The 13,187-nt window shown below is 37.9% G+C and overlaps 1 protein-coding gene across 1 annotated transcript in view; it reads left to right on the top strand.

Annotated features, from left to right (window-relative positions):
* The window catches only part of LOC124540504 (protein obstructor-E-like), a 46,799-nt gene that overhangs the window by 17,784 nt on the left and 15,828 nt on the right, over positions 1–13,187 (top strand). Inside the window, exon 2 of the mRNA XM_047118129.1 lies at positions 4,487–4,534. Coding sequence (XP_046974085.1) covers positions 4,501–4,534 — 34 coding nt within the window. The 5' untranslated portion in view covers positions 4,487–4,500. The remainder of the gene's footprint in view (positions 1–4,486; positions 4,535–13,187) is intronic.

Genomic DNA, 13,187 nt, shown 5'->3' with positions numbered 1-13,187 from the left:
ATATAATTAATATTTAAACATATTAAGACGTATTCTTGCGGCTCGCCACACGAACCGCTAAGTTGCTCATTTCAGATCGATCACCATTTAAGAAATAGTGTTCCAATCTATCCCTTTTTAATCTACATCTTTAAAAAGGATAAAATTTGATTCTGTCTCTTTCTGTTTCTGTCTGTGTGTTTGTGTGTGTGTGTATGTTATGATACGGATATATTTTGTCAATGGTGTTTTGCCCATATTAATTTATGTGCTCTTACATATCTACCTCAAGCTACATTTTATTTATACATCATGTATAAATAATATTCTAGAAAATAAAAAAGGTATAAAAAAATGTCTAAGAGCATTTGCCTGTCTTCACAGGAACTCTCATAACAACAATTTGCATTTGAAAAGGATTAATAAACAACCATAAATTATTTGCGAAGCTATTCTATTCAATTCATTAATAACTAATTAGATAAATTTGTTAGTTGCCCCGGACAGTTAAATATAGATTTAAATAGTCCTTGGCGCTATAACATTCACATGGATACTTCAGAGAATATAACCGTTTCCAAATTACGTGCAATGAAAAAAATCGGTATGTACGAAATAGGTTTAATATTTGAGTCAAATAAAATAAATATTGTTAAATTACAATTTCAAAGTGGTAGTGCCACGCTGTATACCTTCGGGTTACAGCCGAATGGGCCGGCACGCCCGGGGAAGTACCACTCTCTCACTTAAAATCGGCGTAAAGTGGTAGTTATGCTACCGCGTTTCGTCCGGTAAGTGAGAGTTCCGGAGGCCCAATCCCCCTCCCCCCCAAAACTTGATGGTTGTGCAGAATTTGGTTAAATTACCCCAGGAGGGTACCATCAGCGACAGCGGTGGAGAATCCCTCTCTGGGCATCCATGCTCAGGACATACACCACCTGAGCAGGGATGCCCAGGCTGCCCTCCGAATTCTGGGGGGGGCAATTTTGCGCTCGCCACTGTTCGGGGCAAGCGGAGCAGGCATCATAAGGCAACCCCTGCCACCCTCGCTGTGGACTTCTGCAACATAAGGGGACTCAACTCCAACCTCAACGCCGTTCACTACCATCTGGAAACGGCGAAGCCGGCCTTGCTCTTTCTAACCGAGACCCAGATATCTTCTCCTGCCGATACGACTTTTCTCTCGTACCCCGGGTACAAATTGGAACATTCTTTTATACCACGAGCTGGGGTATGCGTTTACGTCAGAGATGATATCTGTTCTCGACGCCTCGGCAGCCTTGAAGGACAGGACCTATCGATTATCTGGCTGCGTGTAGACTGCGATGACCATCCGCGAATCTATGCGTGCCTTTATAGGTCCCATAGCGGTAATGCCGAAACCGACCGACTGGTTGAGCACGTCCAAATGGCTACAGATTCCGTGCTTCAGCAGATTCCATCCGCAGAGATCATTATTCTGGGTGACTTTAATGCTCACCACGCAGAATGGCTCGGCTCACGCACCACCGATCATGCGGGTAGATCTGTTCTGGACTTCGCTCTAGCATATGATCTGACACAACTGGTCAACTCGCCAACGCGAATACCGGATGTGGAGGATCATACACCTTCCCTGTTGGACCTTCTGCTGACTTCACATCCGGATGGCTATCAGGTTATCGTCGATCCCCCTCTGGGCTCATCTGACCACTGTCTCGTCCGGAGTACAGTGCCGGTTGTGCGGTACTCACGGCCTCGCTTTGTTGGGTGCCGCCGAGTATGGCACTACAAGTCAGCAGATTGGGATGGGATGCGGTCTTTTTTTGCATCTTACCCATGGGGGCAGATTTGTTTCTCGCCGGATGATCCGAACGCTGCTGCTGACTCTGTTGCCGATGTGGTGCTTCAGGGTATGGAACTATTCATTCCTTACTCTGCAGTACCCATCGGTGGCAAGTCCCAGCCTTGGTTTGGTCGCTTCTGCAAAACGGCATCACGCCGAAAGTGGGAACGCTATCAAACCTGGGCTAATGCATCTGCGTCTCGTGATGTAAATACCAGCGCATTTAAAAAGGAATACAACTCTGCCTCTAGGTCCCTCAAAAACGTGATTGCTAGGGCGAAGACGGAGTACATTGGCAGAATTGGCGAGAGACTGGTGCGTCTCCCTTCAGGAACACGAGCGTTCTGGTCTCTCGCTAAGGCTGTCTTAGGGAATTTCAGTCAGCCATCTTTTCCATCTCTGCACAGAGACGGTGAGTCATTGGCCCATACCGCGAAAGAGAAAGCTGATCTTTTAGGCTCTCTCTTCGCGTCGAACTCGACTCTGGATGACCAAGGAAAATCTCCACCAACAATTCCGCGATGTGATACCACGATGCCGGAGGTTAAATTCCGGCAAAGTGCAGTTCGTAAAGCACTTCTTTCCTTGGACATTCATAAGTCGAGCGGACCCGATGGTATCCCTCCAATCGTGCTACGGACATGTGCTCCCGAGTTGGCACCGGTCTTAACGCGTCTTTTCCGGCAATCCTACACATTAGGCGTCGTCCCGAATTCCTGGAAGACAGCTTTGGTGCATCCGATCCCTAAAAAAGGCAACCGCTCAGACCCGTCCAATTATAGGCCTATAGCCATCACCTCCTTGCTCTCCAAGATAATGGAGTCCCTCATAAACTGCCAGCTCCTGCGGTATCTAGAGGAGAACCAGCTGATTAGCGACCGCCAGTACGGTTTCCGTCGGGGTCGGTCAGCCGGTGATCTTCTAGTTTACCTTACTCACAGGTGGGCTGAAGCAGTTGAGAGCAAGGGGGAGGCATTAGCAGCCAGCTTGGACATAGCGAAGGCCTTCGATCGTGTATGGCACAAAGCGCTTCTTTCGAAGCTTCCTTCCTATGGGCTTCCCGGGAAATTATGCAATTGGATTACCAGCTTTTTGGCAGATCGGAGCATCAAGGTCGTTGTCGACGGTGCATGCTCTGACTTAAAATTCGTCAATGCTGGTGTTCCACAAGGCTGCGTTCTATCACCCACTCTGTTTCTTCTGCATATCAATGATTTGTTGCAAATCGGGAACATTCATTGCTATGCAGACGACAGTACCGTTGACACCTTATACACCGGCCGCGCTAATATTTCTCGGGAAAACGTCGAAGAGAACCGGAACAAACTTGTGTCTGAAATCGAGTCTTCATTAAACAAAGTCTCGAATTGGGGCCGGCTAAATCTAGTCCATTTCAACCCCAAAAAGACGCAAGTTTGCGCGTTAACCGCTAAAAAAACACCATTTGTCGTATCTCCACGATTTGAGAACATTCCGATAGCCGCTACAGGTAGTATCGGATTACTTGGCGTTGATATTTCGAGCCTCGTTCAGTTCCGCGGTCAATTGGAAGGCAAAGCCAAATTGGCTTCAAAAAAGCTGGGCGTGCTCAGCAAGGCGAGACAGTACTTCACGTCGGCCCATCGCCTTAAACTTTACAAGGCGCAAATTCGGCCTCACATGGAGTACTGCTCTCACCTCTGGGCGGGTGCTCCCCAGTACCAGCTCCTTCCATTTGACCGCATCCAACGTAGAGCGGCTCGAGTTATCGACGATCAAGCCCTTTCCGATCTCCTTGATCCTTTGGCTTTGCGTAGAGATGTCGGATCACTCTGCATCTTCTACCGAATTTTTCACGGGGAATGTTCCGAGGAATTGTTCGGATTAATCCCGGCTGCTGAATTTCACCTTCGGACATCTCGCCAAAATTCTAAGTTTCACCCGCACCACCTTGATGTCCGAAAATCCACAACAGCGCGATTTCTCAGACATTTTCTGCCTCGCACAACCACTTTGTGGAACCAGCTTTCGCCGGCGGTTTTTCCGAACCGATACGACATGGGAACCTTTAAGAAAAGAGCCTACTCCTTTTTGAAAGGCCGGCAACGCACCTGCAAGTCCCCTGGTGTTGCAGGTGTCCATGGGCGGTGGTAGTCACTTTCCATCAGGTGAGCCTCCTGCTCGATTGCCTCCTATGCCATAAAAAAAAAAAAAAAAAAAAAAAAAAAAAAAAAAAAAAAAAAATTACATATTTTCATATTATAGCGTTAGCCGATTTTTGTCCCATTGATTATGAGATAGCCGCACATAGAATAGAGTACATAGAGCACATAGAGTTTCTTTTTGAAGAGTTTCAGCCATAGATTTTCAGAAAAATAAAGAGGATTTTTGAATGCAATTTGCTAAAGTGTTGTGATTTAACAGAGATATAAAATAAGAAATTAATTACTGGCCGGTTAGAGAGCGGTAATAAGGCTGTATAGGAAAAAAATTTAAACAAAATAAACATAATTGATATCGTCAATCTCCAATTTTAAATGAACTTATGTATACTATGCAATTTCGCAGGAGACCCACTGGTTTAATATTATTTACTCCATGACATTACGTAACAAAATTCCCATAGTTACATAAACGAACCTTTATGCTATAACATTGAACTGGTTTCAAAGCAATAAATTACATAACGTTCTCTCTTTGCAGATATATACCACAAAATGTCAGTCGAAAGGTGTCGGGTCAGTCTTATTGGTAAGTAAATCTATATATATGTATAGCATACAGTTGCCGATATCAGCCGAGATAGCCTAGTGGTTAGAATACGTACATCATAACCGATGATTGCGGATTCGAACTCAGGCGGGGCACCACAGAATTTTCATACACCACCCCATTATAATTTGTGTTTATAATTCATCTCGTCCTCGGCGGCGAAGGAAAACATGTGGAACGTGAGGAAACCTGCATGTGGCTAATTTCAACGAATTCAGTGTTGGAGAAGCGTGATGCTGTATGCTCAAACCTTCTCCTCAAACGGAGAGAAGACCTTAGCCCTGCTGTGCACTACAGGCTGTTGTTGTTGTTGTAACATACACACCTAATACATTTTCTTATATGTTAAAAACATGATGTCATTTAATTCCATCACATCTCGTGATACAACGAAAGGTCTTTAATGATATAAAAAAATATTTCGAAAGGTTAAAGTCTATAATGTATATTAAAAGCGATTACAGTCTAATTACATTCCCCATTATGTCGTAGGCAATCTCATAAATGGACTTGGTAATACAAGCTTGTCATGCCTGCTCTGTGACATCACACCATTATAAAGTTCATAGTAATAAACAAATGTACATGAACAATGATTATAATGCGTTGAGATCTTTACAAGATATAAAATTAATGAGCCTTCATTCAATACCATATATCATTGTATGTTATCGGATGCTTGAACTATTTGTCACAAGTCGTTGGAACACCTGATTACTTATTTGATGATATCGGTATGAGGACGAGCAAATGGGCCATCTGATGGTAAGTCATAATTGCCTATAGACAATGGCGCTGTAAGATATATTAACCATTTCTTATATCACCAATATTCCACCAACTTTGGGAAATAAAATGTTATGTCCCTTGTGCCTGTAGTTACACTGACTCACCCTTCAAACCGGAAGATAACAATGATAAAAATATGGTAAGTTACCACCACCACGTACACCACTAATGCTCCCTTGATTTTTATCCCTTGTACTTGTAGTTACTGATTTAATCATCCTTAAAACCGGAATACAAGAATATTAAATATGGCTGTTTGGTAGAATATCTGATGAGTGGGTGGAACCTAAATAGAAGAAGTGCAAGTTGCACTACCACCGAGTATTATTTATGCAGGATAAATTATAATTTACATTACTGTTAAATTAATTTAAGGAAAAGATACATACTAGAATCTATCAACTGAACAGATGGTAACTTTACTAAGTTATATAATATAGTATAGAAATGATGAATGGATTATGTGAAAAACCATATATACAAAAAAATATAAGATGATATTAGACAGTTATTATTATTAGTATGAAAGCATACTGCGCCGACTGCAAATATAATTGGGATAAGTGCAGGAGGATGACAATGATAATATGTCGTTTCAAATATTTTGTACGAACCTGCTCGAATTCACCTGCTCACATTCCACCAACCCGCATTGGAACAGCGTGGTGGAATACGTTCCAAACCCTCTCCTTAATGGAAGAGGAGGCCTTATCTCAGCAGTGGGAAATTTACAGGCTGTTACTTTACTTTACCTACTCGAATATTGAATTTGATTTTTAAACTAAAAAAACAATTTCCAAGAATAGCATGCAATGAGTTACGAGGAAAAGAGTCGTACGTTGGGCAAGACCATTGCTCCAGGCAATTCGTCTTAATTGAAGTTCGAAAATGGTATCACCCTTGAAACAACATGTTGTATGGTCTACCCGTGACCACGAACGCTGTAAAGTGCTCGAAACGTCGGGATGTTAAAAATAATTAATATACGCGATTCAAATCCGTTATAGCTAGTTTTATTTCAATGTGTCATCGCGAAAATTCTGCGGCATGTGTATTCCACCAACCCGCATTGGAACAGCGTGGTGGAATATGTTCCAAACCTTCTCCTCAAAGGGAGAGGAGGCCTTTAACCCAGCAGTGGGAATTTACAGGCTGTTGTTGTTGTTGGTTATTTTTATTATTAAGGTTATTGATTTCGGGATATTGACTTTTAAATAAATAATTTATCGGTCAATATCCCGAAATTAATAAATATTGACAAGATGATGATTAAGATTATCAATTTTTATTTAAAATAAAACAGTTAAAAAGTGTCTATTTGTCTGTTTATCAATTATATTCAAATAACTGTACGAGATGTGATAAATCTAGATATATAAATAGATTTTCTATCAACATGAATTGTTATATTTTAATCTACCACAAATGAACAGCTCACGAATATCCATAAACGTGCAACTAATCTTGTAATTACGTATTCATTTGCGTAAGTTCAGGCCGCTTAATATTCTAAATGGAATATTCAGATAATAACACTATAGAGGATACGTCTTCCGCTTAAACCACAAAGGTCATTTCCACAACCAATATAGTTAACGGTAATGAAAATCGAATAGCGTTACTAGACGATAAAGCCTGTTTTACAGTTAACTCCGACGAGTCGCATGAAATCAGAAGAGATTGAGATTTATGACATATGTGATACGTTTGTGATTTTCATATTTCTCAAGACTTCTCCGGTTTTACTATACGAGAGATTAAAGGAAGAAAGAATATTATATTAACTGACTATAACTACTGACTAACTTAATATACAAAAAATAATAACAAAAATACAAAACAACACAATGATACTTAACGTGTCTTAAAGGTTATCATTCAGCTTCCATGTTGGGTTGCAAGAACCCGACGCTGATTATCAATGGTAGTCAAAGTCAAGTTGATAGTAATATTGATTTCAATTCTAAAAATAAACAAAATAAAAACCATGGAATTTCTATCATATCTAGAAATCTGACTAATTCCTTTCTAAAAGAATAGTTTTTCTACATTGATTAGCAACTATTAACATAGTTGTACACTTGTATATTAAATAAATCAATTTTAATTTAATATGTTATTCTTGTACTAAAAATGACCTAAATAATAGAATACGTTGATCAATAATCTACTGATTCATATGTAAACGAACAGCACTGAATTGTCATATATTATTTGTATCGATTGAAGTTCTGCCACATATCTTAATGCTTGAACATATGTAAGGTTAACAAAAACAATAGTAGATACCTAAGTACTGCAGACAAAAAAACCAGATATTTTTTAAATATTTGACGTTACCCAATATTAAAATAACAAAGCTTATTTATTTCAAGTCACCAAATATGAGCAATTTCCTTAATGGACACTTCGAGTAATAGCATTACGAGGCCCTCATCATACTATGTCCTCTTCGAGCTGCGTAATTTTGTCAAATAACACAAAGGGAAAAATGAAACTGTGAAAAATTGTTTTACGAAACAACGCTTTATATAATTACCGATGATATGTGTTCGGAAATATGAATGTACACCTTAATTTAGAACGTCGCTTTTATTCATATATTTGTAATTAATAGCTCTAATAAATCGTTGAATTTTTTTTTATTTGACAAGTTGCACTTTGAAATTATTTTTATGCCAGTTGCAAATTATTTGTTTATATCATTTAAAATTGGAATATATTATTACGAAATATAATAACCAATTTTTCACTAACTATACAATAGGGAGCAGTGCCTTTCTTCAGAATTAGACCCTGTGGCCTTCGCTCCATAATCTTTAATCCAATTGGAAAAGATAATATGTCAAATTATATTCTAGATTCAAAGACAAAGCCGAGGACGCAGGTGTAATAGGAACCCTCAAAGGACACTTACAATATTATTTCCGGGTACAAAATTGGTACATATCGCTAATAGATCGTAACGCACTAATGAAATGGCTTCTTCGTCAAATTGAGTGCTTTCACTGTCTTAATATGCTTTCATATCAAAAAGTGATGTCGTGGGCACGGAACATAAACTCAAATAGAAATACTATCAATTTGGTTTTGTTAATTATTTTTTCTAGATTATTGTAACTGTAAAAGTAATTCTGTATGTCTGTCTGTTACTCTTTGAAGCAATCTTGACCCCAAGGACTTAGCATACCTGACATCTCATAACAATCCACTGAAACGCGAGTAAAGCCGAGAGCGATAATTAGTTATCTATGTTTAGAAAACTATTTGCTATACATCGACTATTGACTGAAACTATGAAACATAGCAAACACGCATACACGCGCACACACATACAAAAATATGGGTGCTGCTGCAAGTATTTTTAAATTTTTAAATGTTTTTTTGTATTGGTGATATGTACATAAAAGGAAGCTGTCGAAACGCTTGGCCCTTGGAATAATGGTGCAAAAAGCTTCATCAAAAGTATAATACCTCGCGTCATTGCCTCCACCGGTGACAGGAGGGCTGGTTCGTTTCTTGCCCAGAGGATCGGAATTGCCATTCAACTGGGAAATACTGCGAGCATTCTTGTCATCATTCCTCGCGGTCAAGATTCATACAATAACTAGTTTTATTTCATATTTGTACATATTTAAGCATTTAATGTTATTAATTCTTATGTTACCAAAAGTGAGTAATCTATAAAAAAAGGAAATAATTCACAACTTGGAATTGTTATGGTAGGTACCAAAACAAAATGCTAAGGGACAGTGATTACTTTAATACAGATAATCCTGTTTTTTTTACCTTTTCGAAGTATATCTATGCCATAATACTATACTACAGGCACAAGGGACATAACATCTTAGTTCCCAAGGTTGGTGGCACATTGACGATGTAAAGAATAGTTAATATTTCTTACAGCGTCATTGTCTATGGGTGATGGTGACCACTTACCATCAGGTGGCCCATGTGCTCGTCCGCCAATCTATAACATAAAAAAAATTTAAATAATAAAAAAAAAAACTAAAAAAAAAAACAATTTTTTAATTCGCTGTATTGCATTGCATTACCAACATGTATCTCTTCTATCTGGTCACTTGTTCTAAGGTAAGAATCGGAACTTGAGAAATTAATTGATTACGAGTATTAATCAAGCTAATGCACAATGTTTCGACGTTTTTTTACAACTCGAATTAAAACTTCCTTTGTGATTGACCCGAAACAGGTCATTTATATTTTGATGGACATCCCTATTTAGTCGTTTATTAATGGATTTTCTTACTAAACTTATTTTGAACTTGAATCAAGATCAGAATCGTAAATCAATTAAAGTTATTCAAGTCCTGTGATGGATCAGTTGTGACAAGAGGTAGCTAATGATAAGGGGTTCAAATCTGGGACAAGCACCGTTAAATTATGTGCATAATTAGTATTTATAAATCTCGTGCTCGATAGAAAAACATTATATTATATATTAACATCTCATATCGTGATCCGTAATGAAGGAAAACACCGTGAGAAAACCAGCAACGTGGTGGAATATGCTCTAAACCTTCTCCTCTAAGGGTGTATCCTAAGTCCAACAATGGGAAATTTACGGACTGTTACTGTGGAAAAATATAGTATCCCAGACAGGCATGTAATAATACATGACATAATTTGAAGAAATTTTGACCTCTTTCGTTCTTTTCTTTGTAAAGAGACAAGGCCTCTTCACAGCCATAGGATATCAACAGACTTTTTTAACGTTTGCCTTTACAAATCAATAATTACGAAATGAAAACCAATTGTACATAGCCTATAAAGATTAATAAAAAAATTGGAAAATAGAACTGAATATATTTGCCAATACTTTATTGTTAGTTATCGATTGTGTGTAAATACACTGTTTTATGATAACTGTTCACACGGCTATCGGCAACTAAAAGCAGGAAATGGTATTCTATCTATAATGCACACAACGTTAGTAAAAAAACCGGGCCAGTGCGACTCGAGTCGTGCTCTGTGGGTTCTGTACGATTACACAATAATGAAAGACTTCAGATTTTTTTCTATACATGTTATATTGCTTCTTGCCAAATTTCATTCCCTATGCGAAATGATTGATTGCGTAGATTTGGAGCATATATCACAGCCCCAAGGGAATGCATTTTGCAAGCCTTAGTATTTGAAGTTAGATTGAGCTTCTTGTCTAAATTCGTTTCTAAAACAAAGGTTCTTAACGGACCCACAGGCAGTCGAATAAATAAGTGTTCTTATTCTTAAATGGGCTTTTTTCCATTTAGAGGTACGGAACCCTAAAAAGTACATTAATGAACATGACATACATTTTCAGCACATCAATCATACGTTTAATTGATATTGATATGAATTTAGGTTATAAAGTATTTTGTTTAAAATATAAAGTGAACTATTTTGTAAAAGTTATACCAACGGTTGCTGATTTGATAGTTTTGCATTTTAATTTATAAAAGCTCAAATTAACAGACAAATTTAAAATTCACCATGAAAACATAAGTACAGTTAATTAATATAATAATAATTTTAGGTACTTGGTTAGCTGTCGATATCAGTCGAGATAGCCCAGTAGTTAGAATGCATACATCTTAACCGAAGTCGATGATTTCGGTTTCAAACCCAGGCGAGCACCACTAAATTTTTATAAACTTAATGTCATTTACAATTATAATATAAGGAAAATATTTTAAAGTAACCGGCATGTGTCTAATTTCATCAAAATTCCGCCACGTGTTAATCCACCAATCTACATTGTAACACACTGTGATTGAATGTGCTCCTAAACTTCTCCTCAAAGGGGGAGGATGCCTTAGCCCAGCTGTGGGAAATTTAAAGGCTGTACATATTGTAGTTGACTGCTGCGTTTGTCGAATGGCTTAACATAAGGCCACAAGTAGGGCTTGATATAGGTCCTTCGTAGTTAGGTAGTCTCCCATGAGATCGGCGGGATCGCCTTATCAGTTACATGGTTATTGGCCTATGTGCAATGTCTAGATATAAGCAGATGTTGCATCGCCAAGCCGCGATACTTACTTAGTATTTGTGTATTAAGCGCATCAGCAACAATCGTTAGCACCAGCCTAAGAGACATATCGTGATTCCCAAGTTAAGTGCATTTACAACGTAACATATCGTTAATATTTCGTAATTTCAATGTTCATGAGCAATGAACTATAAATGACAACTCACCAAAATAATTGATTTGGAAGAAAATTAGTTTCGACATCGGGAATCAGTTTCGAGAACAGACATCATCTAACTTTGTCCATGACATCTCTTCCCGGGAAATGCCGATATTTTCCTGCTAGTTGAATGAAGTTATTCCAGCGTGTTATTGGACTATCCGTATTCCGGTTATTCCCTGGTGTAAACTAAAATAGATTTTAGGAAATAATAAAGCACATTAATTTACGTCAAATCTAAATTAGAATCGTAATCGAATGCATTGATAATAAATATAAATAAATATTGGACAACATCATATACATTATTCTGATCCCAATGTAAGTAGCTAAAGCACTTGTGTTATGGAAAATCAAAAGTAACGATAGTACCACGAACCGCAGACCCAAGACAATATGACAAAACTAATGTTTTTTTTCTCCATTGACTCGGCTGAAAATCGAACCTAGGATCTCGGAGTGGCGTACCCATGAAAGTAGTGTACACGCTACTCGACCACTGAGGCCCTCAATTAGAATCAACGAACACAGGCAGGGTTCACAAAAACTCACAAATTAGGCACGTAAGGTTTCAAAAGTGCTTATACGAATTTTAACCCGCAACCCTCAAATATAATTCACACTTTTAGCAATGGATACTTCGGCTGATATTTGTCACTACGAAAATCACACAGTATTCAATTTAATCTTAAGATTATCACACTATTGAAATAGTACCGACTGTTTCCACAATTCCCATCCACTTCGCAGTTTCTAATTACGAGACCACGAAATATATTTTCATTGCAAAACTATCAAGCTTTGTTTGTGAACAATAAACTGTGGGAGTCGCAGGACCTTGGTGCAGAATAGAATGCCGAATTAATTAGGCTTACACGCCTTTATATACGAGACAATAAAATAAAGTTACGTTAATAGAAGAGATGTTCTAGATATATTTAATCCGAATTAACGCTACAATAGTCTTGGAAACACGCTGCACCTTCTTTTATAAGTCTTACGTGTTCTATCAACAACAAAAAAATCGTCGTTTATGACAGGTTGGACGAAAAATCTGAACACCTACTCAGTAATGAAAATATCATTGTGCAGCTCCCACATTCGCGCTGTGAAATAGTGCAAACAGAACGTTTTTCCGTTTCACGTAACTCGCATTATTGGTTCCTAGAAACCTATAAGCTATGACGATACAATATCACCATGATTTTCAACAGTAATAATAATAATGATTCGTAACGATTTTAAATTAATTCCAAATTTAAATTTTATTTAAATAAAACTTGACACAGTACAAATATGGATCTAAATTAATCTGCAAAAAATGATTGTAGATTGTCATGGTCAAGGTGACATAAATTAAGAAAAAATGCTTGAATTATTTTTCTACCACAAACGTTACATAAAAAAACGTTGCACGTTAAAAAATTACTACCCTCATCACACTTAAAAGTTTCACTTCAATTAACAAACGCATTAGCTTAAATTTATTCATTATAAAAACATGTTACTAATCTCTTAGGAATATCAAATTCAGACGAACAAAGTTATGCGTAATATCTATACTTAACAACCCTTTGGTATTTCAAGCTTATTAAACTGACAAAAACATGCGTTTCATCTTAAATTACATGTCAAGATTACATTCACACAGGTGTATG

This window comes from Vanessa cardui, chromosome 2 (genome assembly GCF_905220365.1).
Source record: "Vanessa cardui chromosome 2, ilVanCard2.1, whole genome shotgun sequence".
NCBI classification, from domain to species: Eukaryota; Metazoa; Arthropoda; class Insecta; order Lepidoptera; family Nymphalidae; genus Vanessa; species Vanessa cardui.
Note: the sequence above shows the minus strand (reverse complement) of the source record. Positions and strands in the feature narration are given on the sequence as shown.